This window comes from Oncorhynchus mykiss, chromosome 25, assembly GCF_057628025.1.
Source record: "Oncorhynchus mykiss isolate SJ-2025 chromosome 25, ASM5762802v1, whole genome shotgun sequence".
NCBI classification, from domain to species: domain Eukaryota; kingdom Metazoa; phylum Chordata; class Actinopteri; order Salmoniformes; family Salmonidae; genus Oncorhynchus; species Oncorhynchus mykiss.
In genome coordinates this window covers 72958560-72975126 of record NC_143046.1, presented here as the reverse complement: position 1 = coordinate 72975126, position 16567 = coordinate 72958560, and the positions used below count along the sequence as shown (strand labels likewise).

At 40.9% G+C, this 16567-nt stretch overlaps 1 protein-coding gene across 1 annotated transcript in view; it reads right to left on the bottom strand.

Annotated features, from left to right (window-relative positions):
* The window catches only part of LOC110505721 (protein Daple), a 101099-nt gene that overhangs the window by 82345 nt on the left and 2187 nt on the right, over nt 1-16567 (bottom strand). The window contains exons 2-3 of the mRNA XM_021585116.3: nt 12609-12709; nt 3804-3912 (exon numbers count right to left, since the gene is read on the bottom strand). Of these exons, the coding sequence (XP_021440791.3) occupies nt 3804-3912; nt 12609-12709 (210 nt within the window). The remainder of the gene's footprint in view (nt 1-3803; nt 3913-12608; nt 12710-16567) is intronic.

Sequence of the window (16567 nt, the reverse complement as noted above, 5' to 3'; positions counted from 1 at the left end):
CGGTAAGCTCTACACTTGTTGCGCATGTGACAAAGTTTGATTTGATACTTCAAATTATGGAGTCATGTTACAGTGAGGGGGCACTGCCTGACTCTCCAGACAATAGCTGGGGTGAGTATGAGGGAACCAAGAAATGCTGCCACCCCCCCCCCCGCCGTGTTCCCATTGTCTGTGTTCTGGTAGGACACTTTATGGTGCAGCACAGAGTGTAATTTGGGAGCTAATCTAATTTGGGGAGAGAATAGAAGGGGTGAGTCAGGGTGACAGACACAGATGATCCCTGTGAGTGAATAGGGGCCTTGCCTGCTGTCTGACCTACAGTGCATACTGTATATAGGGCTCAATGGGATGAGAACAAGTCATCATAATATCTTCACATGCCTGTCTCCCATTTCTGGATGGAATTGAGGCACCAACAGCCCAGTCTGGGTGGCTTAAGCAAGGAAATGCGAGACAGGCGTTAGCCTGGATTTAGGTCTAAACCTATGCTGTATTAGATTTGGCAGTTATAGTTAGTTAATCCTGGATGGGATGCCACAAGGAGGACCCCACCCCTTGCCACACGCACAAATACGGTCACATTCATTCTACACACACACACACACACACACGGCTGGCCTTTTAACTTGTGAACTGGTGTTTTTAGCGTATTATCAATCCTTACGGTGCATAGTTTAAAGCATTTATAACAGCATAGGGTCTAGATGAAAGGGAAATATACTACTTTTTGGTCAAGTTGCCAGGTCACCACCACTTGTAGTGTATAGTTAGGGGTTGGTGTGAGGGAATGCAACACTGCCTTCTAGGCCATGCTTTCTATAAGCATGTCAGATGGAAGCTGTGTTTGGTAAAGCTGTGAAACAGTTTTCGGTTTAACTCAACCTAGGCTCATTATCAAATAAAGGTCCTATGTGACTAATACACACATTCCTGCACACACACAAGATTGGTGCCTTGGATTTATGGTTAACAAACAACCTCAATAGAGAAGTGATAGGTTGTTGAGAGATTAGTCATTATACTGCCCTCCTACCAATATCCTTCACAACTGAGGAGTGATCTAATCTGCATCCCAAATAGCACACTGTTCCCTACATAGGGCTCTGGTCAAAAGTAGTGCACTATAGGGGAATAGGGTGCCATATGGGACTCAGCCATTTTACTTAGCAACAGTAACCCTCCCTGTTACAGCCACTAACCGTTTCTCTCAGACGGTGGCACACATACAAAAGGCCATTCTGCAGTGACCATTTCTTATCTACCCAGGCCTTCTGGGCATGCGCTTGTGTGGTCAGATCATTGTCCAGACCTCACTGAACTAACACAGGCACCCTAAGGTGATAAATGGGGGGATGGAAGAAGAGAGGCCTGCAACCAGAGAGCTGAATGATCATTCCATGGTAATTCTATGTAGTATGCTGATTGCCATAGATAAATCAATGTCAGGGTCAATATAGAATCATGGTAAAGCACAATCAGATCTGTGTGACATATGATGGGAACCTGAGGTTAAAAGTTCAATTAGGTTGTTTCTGTTCATTTGGAGCTGTTTCCTGTCCTCCACTCTGCCTTATCTAACTGCGTAAACACAAAAACAGGTAACATCACTTTTGCACAGCTGGCATTTACTTATATTGCCTTGGCTCCAAGTCAGAGCAGGTCCACCAAAGTCATGGTGCAGTGAAACATGGGTGCTGAACCACCTAGAAAAGTCTGAGCCTTTAGGGTAAAACACTGGGGTAAATCCTCAGTGGAAATGTATCAACAAAAGGGAGTTAACAGAGTTTGTGTGAAAGCAGATCAGGCAGAGTAGAGGACAGGACACCACTGGGACCAATTTAAGATCAGTCATCTGAAACTTATGGAGAGATGCATCACGAGCACACTCACAGACGAGGCTGTGATGGGTGTTAAAACAAGAACCTTGTCCTCACCCACCTGAATGAGGGGAGATTAGGCGTTTGTGTATCAGGGACGGCGTGAGCCAGTACAGGACTGGAGTGACTTATACCAAGAGTGTGCAAAGCTGGCATCAAGGCAAAGGGTGGCTACCTTGAAGAAACTCAAATATAAAATAGTTTGATTTAAAACTTTTTTGGGTTACTACATGATTCCATGTGTGTTATTTCATAGTTTTGATGTCTTCACTATTATTCTACAATGTAGAAAATAGTCAAACAAAAATGTTTATTTTTTATTTTTTAAATGGAATGAGTAGGTGAGTCCAAACGACTGGTACTCTATACTAAATAATGTGACATTTGTTTTGATTTAGAATGGACCATAATCATGCACCAGTATTGAAACGGGGGGGGGGGGGGGATTGGTCCCATGTTTCGAAGAGCTGAAATAAAAGATCCCCAAAATGTTCCATATGCACAACAACCTTCTCTCAAATGATGTGCACAACTTTGTTTACATCCCTGTTAGTGATTATTTCTCCTTTGCCAAGACATTCCATCCACCTGATAGGTGTGGCATATCAGAAGCTGATTAAAATGGCATGATTCTTACACAGGTGCAACTTGTGCTGGGGACAGTAAAAGGCCACTAAAATGTGCAGTTTTGTCACAACACAATGCCACAGATGTGTCAAGTTGAGGGAGCGTGCAATTGGCATGCTGACTGGAGGAATGTCCATCAAAGCTGTTGCCAGAGAACTTCATCTTAATTTCTCTATCAATATTATTAGCAGTACGTCCAACCTGCCTCACAACCACGTCAGCCCTGGACTTCCACATCATGTGTGGGATGCTCTGGAGCGACGTGTACGACAGCGTGTTCCAGTTCCGGCCAATATCCATCAGCTTGGCCCAGCCATTGAAGGTCTGGACAACATTCCACAATCAAAAGCTTGATCTACTCTATGTGAAGGAGATGTGTCGCGCTGCTTGAGAAAAATAGTGTTCATACCAGATTAGGACTGCTTTTCTGGTCCACGTCCTACTTTTTTTAAGGTATCTGTGACCAACAGATGCATATCTGTATTCCCAGTCATGTGAAATCTATAGATTATGGCCTAATGAATTTATTTAAATTGACTGGTTTCCTTAAATTAACTAATATTTTTGTTCAGTGTAGATGGGAAACCGAGGAGACAAAAGGAGGAATGCTGTTGAAAGAGGTCAACCAAGAACCAAATGGGTCCCTCTTCTCTGCCTCACCGTGTGTGTGTGTGTGTGTAGTGGATTTCACCCACTTAATTACAGTGGCCAGAAAGTGTAAGCCATTCCTCGGGAAGACTAGCAATCATGATTCACTATGAAACTACTGGTCTTCATCTGACGATGGAGATAGAAGGCCTTTCCTCACACTTTCACTTTTTCAAGATTACTTTAACTACAGGTCATGAGTAAAACAGACTACCATTGTTTTCAGTTATGCAAAGATTTCTGATGTAGGCTAATTTTCATTAATGACGGACCTACCCGCCACAAATATTGCAAACATTTCAACATCTTCAGTCATGAAAACACATTGATTTTAGTAGTTGTTTGAGAATCGAGATATCACTGGAAGGACAGCAGACAAAACAATAAGGAGAGAAAGCGATTCCTCCAGGGATAACTACCACAACTCAGCAGCCAGGCCTAATCCCCATGATCAGGACGCACACACACACCGCTGTCTGATCACCAAGACCACACACACCTCCTAACTCTACCCGTGGACAAGGTGCAAGTGAGTGAGTAAGCAGCTATACTTTCAGTTTGATATGGTGAGCACCATTCAAAGTGATCAGGAAAAAAGGAAAGGTGCGTGAGGTGAGTGGGAGGGAAGTGGAGAGAGAGAACTGGGCTCACCTGGTAGTAGTTTTTGACGTGCCTGATTACAATGTTGAGGTTCTGGATTCGTAGGTTCACATCATTGTTCACATTCTTATTCACTCTCTGGTTGGTGGGGCTGGGGTCTCTGGATAAGACGAGACAAGAAATTACATGACAACCTCATAACAACTTTTTAAAACACAAAAACAAAAAATAAACTACAGGATTTTCCTTCACTGAGTATTATTCTGGCCCTCTGAGTGTGGTGTCAGGAAAATAACCTCACACTCAACGTCAACAAAACGAGATGATCGTGGACTTCAGGAAACAGCAGAGGGAGCACCCCCCTATCCACATCGACGAGACAATAGTGGAGAGGGTAGTAAGTTAAGGTCCTTGGCGTACACATCAAGGACAAACTGAATTGGTCCACCCACACAGACAGCGTGGTGAAGAAGGCGCAGTAGCACCTCTTCAAACTCAGGAGGGTGAAGAAATTCGGCTTGTCTCCAAAAGCACTCAAACTTTTACAGATGCACAATCAAGAGCATCCTGTCGGGCTGTATCACCGCCTGGTACGGCAACTGCTCTTCCCACAACCGTAAGGCTCTCCAGAGGGTAGTGAGTAGAGGTCGATCGATTAAATCGGAATGGCCGATTAATTAGGGCCGATTTCAAGGTTTCATAATTGGAAATCGGTAATTTTGGAAGCCGATTTCGCCGATTTTTAAAAATAAATTGACACCTTCATTTAATCTGTATTTAACTAAGCAAGTCAGTTAAGAACACATTCTTATTTTCAATGATGGCCTAGGAACAGTGGGTTAACTGCCTTGTTCAGGGGCAGAACGACAGATTTTTACCTTGTCAGCTCAGGGATTCAATCTTGCAACCTTACGGTTAACCTGTTAGAGCTCTAGGGGCGCTATTTCATTTTTGGATAAAAAACGTTCCCGTTTTAAGCGCGATATTTTGTCACGAAAAGATGCTCGACTATGCATATTCTTGACAGTTTTGGAAAGAAAACACTCTGAAGTTTCAGAATCTGCAAAGATTTTGTCTGTAAGTGCCCCAGAACTCATTCTACAGGCAAAACCAAGATGATGCATCACCCAGGAATTAGCAGAATTTCTGAAGCTCTGTTTTCCATTCTCTCCTTATATGGCTGTGATTGCGCAACGAATGAGCCTACACTTTCTGTCGTTCGCCCAAGGTCTTAGCAGCATTGTGACGTATTTGTAGGCATATCATTGGAAGATTGACCATAAGAGACTACATTTTCCAAGTGTCCGCCTGGTGTCCTGCGTCGAATTCGGTGCGCAATTGCCAGCTGCTTCTACTTTACCATTTGATTCAGGGGAGAAAGCATGTGTCCAAGAACGATGTATCAATGAAGAGATATGTGAAAAACACCTTGATGATTGATTCTAAACAACGTTTGCCATGTTTTCAGTCGATATTATGGAGTTAATTTGGAAAAAAGTTCGCGTTTTGAGGACTGAATTTGGGGATTTTTTTTGGTAGCCAAATGTGATGTATAAAACGGAGCTATTTCTAATACACAAGGAATCTTTTTGGAAAAACTGAGCATCTGCTATCTAACTGAGAGTATCCTCATTGAAAACATCAGAAGTTCTTCAAAGGTAAATGATTTTATTTGAAGGCTTTTATGTTTTTGTGAATGTTGCGTGCTGGATGCTAACGCTAATGCTAACGCTAAATGCTAACGCGAAATGCTAACGCTAGCTAGCTACTTTTACACAAATGATTGTTTTCCTATGGTTGAGAAGCATATTTTGAAAATCTGAGATGACAGTGTTGTTTACAAAAGGCTAAGCTTGAGAGATGGCATATTTATTATACATATTTACTACCATTCCAGTGTTTTACTTGCTATATAGTATTTACCTTGCCACCATGGCCTTTTTTGCCTTTACCTCCCTTCTCACCTCATTTGCTCACATTGTATATAGACTTGTTTATACTTTATTATTGACTGTATGTTTGTTTTACTCCATGTGTAACTCTGTGTTGTTGTATCTGTCGAACTGCTTTGCTTTATCTTGGCCAGGTCGCAATTGTAAATGAGAACTTGTTCTCAACTTGCCTACCTGGTTAAATAAAGGTAAAATAAAAAAAATAAAATAAATAAATAAATTTCATTTCATTTGCGATTTTCATAAATAGTTAACGTTGTGTTATGCTAATGAGCTTGCTGATAGATTTACACAATCCTGGATACAGGGGTTTTTTTCATAGCTAAACGTGACGCAGAAAACGGAGCGATTTGTCCTAAACAAATAATCTTTCAGGAAAAACTGAACATTTGCTATCTGAGAGTCTCCTCATTGAAAACATCTGAAGTTCTTCAAAGGTAAATGATTTTATTTGAATGCTTTTCTGTTTTTTTGTGTAAATGTTGCCAGCTGAATGCTAATGCTAAATGCTACGTTAGCCATCAATACTGTTACACAAATGCTTGTTTTGCAATGGTTGAGAAGCATATTTTGAAAATCTGAGATGACAGTGTTGTTAACAAAAGGCTAAGCTTGAGAGCTAGCATATTTATTTCATTTCATTTGCGATTTTCATGAATAGTTAACGTTGCGTTATGGTAATGAGCTTGAGTCTGTATTCACGATCCCGGATCCGGGATGGGGAGATCAGAAAGGTTAACTAGTCCAACGCTCTAACCACCTGCCTCGAGGAGCCCGCCTGTTACACGAATGCAGTAAGAAGCCAAGGTAAGTTGTTAGCTAGTGTCATGACGTTGGCCTGGGGGGGGTAGGTTTATGACAGTCATAAATACCTCTTCCCCCCTTTTTCCTCTCTACCCTACTGAGGTTACATTTGCAAAACCCTTGGTTAACAGAGATTCTGGGAACATGAGTAGGTGGGGGGAAATGAACTATATTCTGGTAATCCGAACAATTGAACATATGCGGTGGTACTTAATGAATATGATGTCAGTTCGGTTGTCATCTGAGACATTCTCATCAATGATAGGATGACAAACTCTACAGTGGAAAGTCTACACATCAGAGTTATCAGATTCACATGGAATTGTTCAATTTAAATGTTTGAATATGAAATTATTTGTGATGGGATACAATGTGATTTTAGCTTCTAAAATGTGAGATGTGGGTATTCATAAGTTAGGGCTACTCACTCAGTGACCCGCACACGTGAAGAGACAGAGGTTGTAAACTATGAAACACACCACTTTTCTCCCTTCCTATATAAAGCCTTGAAGACAACATAACTTCCTGTTCAGGGGATGTAGGACGGACAGTCCAATGTCAGAATGGTTCAGATAATAACTACAGAACGAAGCCAACCTCAGCGTGAGCTTTGGTTGCGTATGGTATGAACCTTGAACTCTTATTCACTACAGAAGTGATACCTCCTAGCTGTTGAGTTAGCAACCGCAGCTGCAAACGCAGGTTAGGAAGGAACAAACAAAGTATCCCGTCTACCACACAACAACGTTACTATAACGTATCCAATTGACCACCAGAGACATTCTTCAAAAGGACTTGGTTGGGCAACACGGCCTTCCATCTACCACCAACCTACCGAAGCGCAGCTCAGAGTAAAAATGTATTGCATTTTCCTTTTCCAAATGCGCAGTAATTTAGAATACCGTGCTTCTACACCTGCATTGCTTGCTGTTTGGGGTTTTAGGCTGGGTTTCTGTACAGCACTTTGAGATATCAGCTGATGTACGAAGGGCTATATAAATAAATTTGATTTGAATACATAAGATACTGTATTTATGATAGCACAGCTTTGCCTTTGTTCCTTCACTCAAACCCAGCCCCTTTTCTTTTGTGTAACAAGCTGTCATATCTGTTTCGCCCGCTAGGGACGTTTTCCTTTATGACGTAATTTGTAATCAAGTTATGATTGAATTATGTGTATGTGTAATTCTGTGTGATTAGTTAGGTATTTAGTAAATAAATAATTAAGGGTTCGTGCAGATAAGATTTTACAACTTTCAGATGACACTGAAGTAGGATGACGATTGATATTGACTGCTATTGATGTAAAATATTACTAGGTCTTTAAGAGTTTATTCAGAAGATAACAGCTCTAGAAATATTATTTTGTGGTCCCCGACTCTCTAGTTAATTACATTTACATGATTAGCTCAATCAGGTGATAATTATTTTATAGAACAGCATGTCATATCACTTTATCCGGCATAGCCAAAGACACGACACTAGCATTAAACTTAATCATAATCACTAATTATAACTACACATGGTTGATGATATTACTAGTTATCTAGCGTGTCCTGCTTTGCAATTGTTTTAATATATATTTTTTTACCTTTATCCAACTAGGCAAGTCAGTTAAAAACAAATTCTTATTTTCAATGACGGCCTAGGAACAGTGGGTTAACTGCCTGTTCAGGGGCAGAACGACAGATTTTTACCTTGTCAGCTCGGGGATTTCAACTTGCAACCTTCCGGTTACTAGTCCAACGCTCTAACCACTAGGCTACCCTGCCGCATATAATCGATGCAGTGCGCATTCGCGAAAAAGGACTGTTGTTGCTCCAACGTGTACCTAACAATAAACATCAATGCCTTTCTTAAAAACAATACACAGAAGCATATATTTTAAAACCTGCATATTTAGCTAAAAGAAATCCAGGTTAGCAGGCAATATTAACTTATCTTGCGTTTATTGCACGCAGAGTCGGGATATATGCAACAGTTTGGGCCGCCTGGCTCATTGCGAACTAATTTGCCAGAATTTTACGTAATTATAACATTGAAGGTTGTGCAATCTAACAGGAATATTTAGACTGATGGATGCCACCCGTTAGATAAAATATGGAACGGTTCCGTATTCCACTGAAAGAATAAATGTTTTGTTTTCAAGATGATAGTTTCCAGATTCGACCATATTAATGACCTAAGGCTCGTATTTCTGTGTGTTATTATGTTATAATTAAGTCTGATTTCATAGAGCAGTCTGACAGCGATGGTAGGCACCAGCAGGCTCATAAGCATTCATTCAAACAGCACTTTCGTGAGTTTTGCCAGCAGCTCTGCTGTTTATGACTTCAAGCCTATCAACTCCCGAGATTAGGCTGGTAACGATGTGAAATGGCTAGCTAGTTAGCGGTGTACGCGCTAATAGCGTTTCAAGCGTCACTCGCTCTGAGACTTGGAGTAGTTGTTCCCCTTGCTCTGCATGGGTAACGCTGCTTCGAGGGTGGCTGTTGTTGAGGTGTTCCCGGTTCGAGCCCAGGTAGGAGCGAGGAGAGGGACGGAAGCTATACTGTTACACTGGCAATACTAAAGTGCCTATAAGAACATCCAATAGTGAAAGGTAAATGAAATACAAATGGTAGAGAGAGAAAATAGTCCTATAATTCCTATAATAACTACAACAATATTCCCTTACCTGGGAATATTGAAGACTCATGTTAAAAGGAACCACCAGCTTTCATATGTTCTCATGTTCTGAGCAAGGAACTGAAACTTTAGCTTTCTTACATGGCACATATTTTACATGGAACATGTTGCACTTTTACTTTCTTCTCTAACACTTTGTTTTTGCATTATTTAAACAAAATTGAACAGGTTTCATTATTTACTTGAGGCGAAATTGATTTTATTGATGTATTATATTAAGTTAAAATAAGTGTTCATTCAGTATTGTTGTAATTGTCATTATTACAAATAAATAAATAAAAATCGTCCGATTATCAGAATGGTCCATTTCAGACGGCACCGCGGTTCCTGGCTAGGCTGTGCTGCATGGAGGGCCTGCTCTGGATAGGCGTTGTTTGTGCCAACCTAATTTACATATGTTTTGTGGGCACACCATGCAAATACTGCCAAGCTTTGCCCAGTATGTCTCTGAAAGGGCTCTAGTTTAAAAACAAGGAACCGTTTTTTTATGCAGGTCAACTTGTGCACCGCTTGCCTTTAGTTGTACCTTTACAGCCTTCTCTGACATGACCCATGCCCATTTCCAGTTCCCACTGGGCGGCTGGGAAAGCAGCACAAGGTCTGTATCCAAAACGCCCCTCAGAGTAGGAGGGCTGATCTAGGTTCAGTGCTCCCGTGTCAATCTAATCTTATGTATTATCTAGAAGGTAAAGCGGATCCTATATCAGCAATAGAACACAGGCCCAAAGCATGCTTGAGTAGTGGAGAAACATTCCCATGATGAATAGAATATATCTGGAAAGATGCAGAGGGATCTTTAACCACATACAGTATACACGCTCATGTACATCTAAAGCTGAGAACATCGACACACATACAGTGCCTTGCGAAAGTATTCGGCCCCCTTGAACTTTGCGACCTTTTGCCACATTTCAGGCTTCAAACATAAAGATATAAAACTGTATTTTTTTTGTGAAGAATCAACAACAAGTGGGACACAATCATGAAGTGGAACGACATTTATTGGATATTTCAAACTTTTTTAACAAATCAAAAACTGAAAAATTGGGCGTGCAAAATTATTCAGCCCCTTAAGTTAATACTTTGTAGCGCCACCTTTTGCTGCGATTACAGCTGTAAGTCGCTTGGGGTATGTCTCTATCAGTTTTGCACATCGAGAGACTGACATTTTTTCCCATTCCTCCTTGCAAAACAGCTCGAGCTCAGTGAGGTTGGATGGAGAGCATTTGTGAACAGCAGTTTTCAGTCCTTTCCACAGATTCTCGATTGGATTCAGGTCTGGACTTTGACTTGGCCATTCTAACACCTGGATATGTTTATGTAAAAACTGTCACCACTGCTCTTTCCATGACAGCTTTCACCTGGATTCACCTGGTCAGTCTATGATCCCTTATTGATGTCACTTGTAAATCCCCTTCAAATCAGTGTAGATGAAGGGGAGCAGACAGGTTAAATAAGGATTTTTAAGCCTTGAGACAATTGAAGGGGCCTCTCCAGTTAGCACAGCTGGGAACAACACAAAGGGACAGACACTAGGCATGAGAAGAGAATGAGGGAAAGAAGAGAGAAGAGAATGAGGGAAAGAAAAGAGTAATTAAAATAGAGAGGAGAGAGAAGTGGTAGCCCATGTCAGAAACCATCACTTGAATTAGTCAAACTAAACAAATGAGCACATCATTGGAATATAACTGTTGAACTTGATTACTTTAAAGTAAGTCAATGAAGTAAAGAGTGTCAACACTAAAGAACTTGGCTTATGTGATGGAAGCAGACCGAACAACATAAATACACCTGCACTTCAAGATGTCAAATGGGAAACAAGACATCTGTCAAGCTGTTCAATGCAATAGTTCAAGAGAACAGTAGAGTCAGACCTTCTGGATTTACTTTCTCACAGGTTGAATGAAGCTTCTATGACACAGTCACAGCATTACAGGGAGTTTCTACACAAAGTGTGAATGTTCACTGACTGCACAGGCTCAGCCTACAATTCAGAGTAGGCATACATAGCTACCCTTTGATGTTACAGAGCACAGGATGTGGTTCAAAACCCTGAGACCTGTGACGGGTTTGGAGAAAGCCCGAGCCATATCATTTTGTCAGACAATGTCTGGGCAGTCGTTTTGCCAGAAAAGCAGCCATTTCGGTGTCAGAGGAGACTCTCTATCACATAATCATTATGTGAAAAATAATACATACTTCAATATATTCACATACATTTCCCCCAGCAGTGAGATGGTTGTTTTCAGTAGACAGACAATTCATCGCTGAGCTCAAAAGTTCTGACGCTGCGAGGGCCTCCTAGTCCTAACCAAACAGACAGAAACTAAATCAATATACCTAAAAATGACAAAAGAACAAATAAACTGTAAAAATCAGTGTTGTAAAAATACTTTAAAGTACTACTTAAGTATTTTTGGAGGGTTACTATTTCTATTTTTGACCACTTTTACTCCACAACATTCCTAAGGAAAATAATATATTTGCTACTCCATATATTTTCCCTGACACCCAAAAGTACTCGTTACATTTTGAATGCTTAGCAGGACAGGAAAATTGTCTAATTCACACACTTAAAGAGAAAATCCCTGGTCATCCTTACTGCATCTGATCTGGCGGACACAAATGCTTTGTTTGTAAATTATGTCTGAAGTTAGGGGTGTGCCCTGGCTATCCTAAATGTAATTTTAAAAAATAGTTCAGTCTTGTTTCCTTAATATAAGGAATTTCTAATTATTTAAACTTTTGATACTTAAGTATTTTTAAAACCAAATACTTTTTTATTTGGACTCCAGTAGGATTTTACTGGGTAACTTTCACTTGAGACATTTTCTATTAAGGCATCTTTACTTTTATTCAAGTATGGAAAAGGTACCTAATTTTCACCACTGGTAGAAATGATAATGGACTTATATTCATACTATAACTCCACTATCATTTCTAAACAGCTTCATTTTCATAAAAAGTTCGACACATTTTCTTCCATCACAGTTTCTTGACAATCCAGCTAGACTAGACTGTCAGGAAGCATCAAAAAAATAAAAAATACAGATAGAGGGCCTATGTTTTGCCAAAGTTTAGTTCAACCTTCTGGACCACGTTGAAGACCAAATGTGGCCCGTGGGGGAAAATGAGTTAGACACCCCTGATCTAGAGCAAGAGAGGCACAGACAGACACAGAGACAGACAGAGAAAGAAAGAGAGACTTTAGGATCACATTGACTCATGAGGGGCAGGAAAGGAGGTAAACGAGTGAGTGAGAGTCTAGTCAGTGAGCCATGAAGGCATGGGAAAGGTTTCTGAACAGTCAGATACCAGGGGAAGCCATGCCAGGATGAACACAGTCAGATACCAGGGAAAGCCATGCCATGATGTGGTTACGAAAGGAGGTAGATTGAGGCCACACACTCACATGTGTGTCATGATTTTGTGCAGGAAGACCCCATCCACCAGATCCATAAACATAGAGAGCTTGTCCTCTGAGCCAGAGCCCAGTGGTCCAAAAGTCTTCACCTGCAGAGAGGGAGGAGAGAGGGAAGACAGGAATTGATTACTAAGAGCTCAGCTCAACTATGAAGGGATGGGTCACATCTGGTTGTTAGTACTTTCAGTTTCCAAGAATACAGACATTTCCTGCTTTGACAGCCATCAATGCAAGTTCAATACCCTCTATCTGTCAAATACTGAGCATGTAAAGATATTTAAACTGTATCTATAGGAGCCAGGAGGTACTGTAGGTGGGAAAGGGGACACCTAGTCAGTTGCACAACTGAATGCATTCACGATATATCGGTGAGCATATAGGAATCAGACGATATTAGCTAAAAACACCAACATCGGCACAATGTCTAGTTTAACGGCGATGTGCAAAACTGATGTCAAAGCTGACGTGCATACCTATATTATGTAGGTTCATGACGTAGTGACACCACATAAAATGTAGCACTACACTTACAACACAGCATTCCTAACCTAGCCCACAATGTCTGCTGTATGGATCGACCAGTCAACAAGTCGATCAGTCATTTGAAAGAGTAAGAAAATTTCAGCAAGACAACTCAAAAGGCAAAATTCATTAACGCCAAGACAATGGAATTCATTGCCCTTGACAATCAACCATTCCCTGTCTTGGGTGACGTTGGCTTTTTCCAACTGGTCGAGCACCAGTACACAGTACCAAGTGCTCTATTTTTCAGATGTTGCCCTTCCGGAGTTACACAGTAATAGCGTCACTGCTATCAGCTTCATGACTGACATTTGGACCAGCGATATCAGCCCCATGAGCATGCCGAGTCTGACAGCACAGTGGGTCGTCAAGGATTTTGTACTGAGGAAAGAAATATTGCATGCTCATGAATGTGCTGGTTGCCATACCGCTGCTGCTATTTCAACGGCATTTGAGAACATGTTTGAAACATGAACACACTAGCTAGCTTCATTCGAACAACTGACTTGAGAAATAAGCTCATCAGCTGCGCCTGCAGCAGACGTGATACCCTCTGTCATGGCATTGAAACGCCTGCTCAACAAAACTGCCGACACATGCTGTGAACAAGCGATTCAGGGGCACTCTCCCTTTACTGTGTCACCACTAGAGGTAGACCGATTAATCAGAATGGCCGACTAATTAGGACCGATTTCAAGTTTTCATAACAATCGGAAATCTGTATTTTTGTACACCGATTTTTACACCTTTATTTAACTAGGCAAGTCAGTTAAGAACACATTCTTATTTTCAATGACGGCCTAGGAACGGTGGGTTAACTGCCTTGTTCAGGGGCAGAACGACAAATATTTACCTTGTCAGCTCGGCGATTCAATCTTGCAACCTTACAGTTAACTAGTCCAACACTCTAACCACCTGATTACATTGCACTCCACGAGGTGACTGCCTGTTACGCAAATGCAGTAAGAAGCCAAGGTAAGTTGCTAGCTAGCATTAAACTTATCTTATAAAAAACAATCATAATCACTAGTTAACTACACATGGTTGATGATATTACTAGTTTATCTAGCGTATCCTGCGTTGCATATAATCGATGCGGTGCGTATTCGTGAAAAAGGACCGTCTTGCTCCAATGTGTACCTAACCATAAACATCAACGTCAACGTCTTTCTTAAAATCAATACACAAGTATATATTTTTAAACCTGTATATTTAGTTAATATTGTCTGCTAACCTGGCTCGTTGCGAACTCTGTGAAGACTATTTCTTCCTAACAAAAGACAGCCAACTTCGCCAAACGGGGGATGTATTAACAAAAGCACATTTGCGAAAAAAGCACAATCGTTGCACGACTGTACCTAACAATAAACATCAATGCCTTTCTTAAAATCATTACACAGAAGTATATATTTTTAAACCTGTATATTTTTCTAAAAGAAATCCAGGTTAGCAGGCAATATTAACCAGGTGAAATTGTGTCACTTCTCTTGCATTCATTGCACGCAGAGTCAGTGTATATGCAACAGTTTGGGCTGCCTAATTTGGCAGAATTTTACGTAATTATGACATAACATTGAAGGTTGTGCAATGTAACAGGAATATTTAGACTTATGGATGCCACCCGTTAGATAAAATATGGAACGGTTCCGTATTTCACTGAAAGAATAAACGTCTTGTTTTCGAGATGGTAGTTTCCAGATTCGACCATATTAATGACCTAAGGCTCATATTTCTGTGTGTTATCATGTTATAACTAAGTCTATGATTTGATAGAGCAGTCTGACTGAGCGGTGGTAGGCACCAGCAGGCTCATAAGCATTCATTCAAACAGCACTTTTGTGCGTTTTGCCAGCAGCTCATCGCTGTGCTTCAAGCATTGAGCTGTTTATGACTTCAAGCATATCAACTCCCGAGATTAGGCTGGTGTAACGATGTGATGTGAAATGGCTAGCTAGTTAGCGGGGTGTTAGCGGGGGCTAGTTAGTTAGCCGGGAGTTAGCGGGGTTTCAAACGTCACTCGCTCTGAGACCTGGAGTAGTTATTCCCCTTGCATGGGTAACGCTGCTTCGAGGGTGCCTGTTGTCAATGTGTTCCTGGTTCGAGCCCAGTTAGGTGCGATGAGAGGGACGGAAGCTGTACTGTAACACTGGCAATACTAAAGTGCCTATAACAACATCCAATAGTCAAAGGTATCTGGAATACAAATCGTATAGAGAGAAATTGTCCTATAATTCCTACAACCTAAAACTTCTTACCTGGGAATATTGAAGACTCATGTTAAAAGGAACCACCAGCTTTCATATGTTCTCAAACGTTAGCTTTTTTACATTGCACATATTACTTTCTTCTCCAACACTTTGTTTTTGCATTATTTAAACCAAATTGAACATTTCATTATTTATTTGAGGCTAAATTGATTTTATTGATGTTTTATATCAAGTTAAAATAAGTGTTAATGCAGTATTGTTGTAATTGTCATTATTACAAATAAAATGTAAAATAATAATAAAAATAAAATGTAAAAATGTTTTAAATTATTATTATTCTTTTTTCTTTTTTCTTTTAAAAATCAGCCGATTCATCGGTATCGGCTTTTTTGGTCCTCCAATAATCGGTATCGGCGTCGAAAAATCATAGTCGGTCGACCTCTAACCTCTAGTCACCACCATGCTCGATGCTAGGTACAAGGACCGCTACTTCGATGCAGACAAGAAACAGGGTTTATGTGAAATGTTCATTACACAGCTGGACAAGATGGAAACAGACACAGTGACAGTGTGCATCAAGAAAGAGAGGCCACGGACAGACAGAGCAGAAACTTCACTGCTTTACATGTATGATGAAATCCTGGTTGAGAATGAAACGACTGAACAAACGAACAACGAAACAGCAAGCAAGTAGTGAAAGAAATAGGTTTTTATTATGTTTTACTGGTAATGTAAATGCAGACAAAATAACTTTTGGTCAGTGGGGTGTGGAACCTTTTAACTAGGCAAGTCCGTTAAGAACAAAATCTCATTTACAATGACGGCCTACCCCGGCCGAAACCCGGACGATGCTGGGCCAATAGTGCACCGCCCTACAGGACTCCCAACCATAGCTGGATGTGATACAGCCTGGTTTCGAACCAGGGACTGTAGTGGTGCCTCTTGCACTGAGATGCAGTGCCCTAGACCGCTGCGTCCATGTGTGTGTTTGAACTATTTAACTGTACTAGAAAGCTTAAAAGGCCGCTAAAATTTAAAATATCATTATTGACCAAAAATGTCACATCGGTGCATCACCAGTTTGAACCAGCGACCTTTTGGTTACTGGCCCACGCTCTTAACTGCTATGCTACCTTCCGCCCCTGAATCTGCTTATCAGTCTAAGGTGGGTTAGGGCTAGCAGAAAGGATGCCAGAGCCCAGTGAGAGAACACAAAGA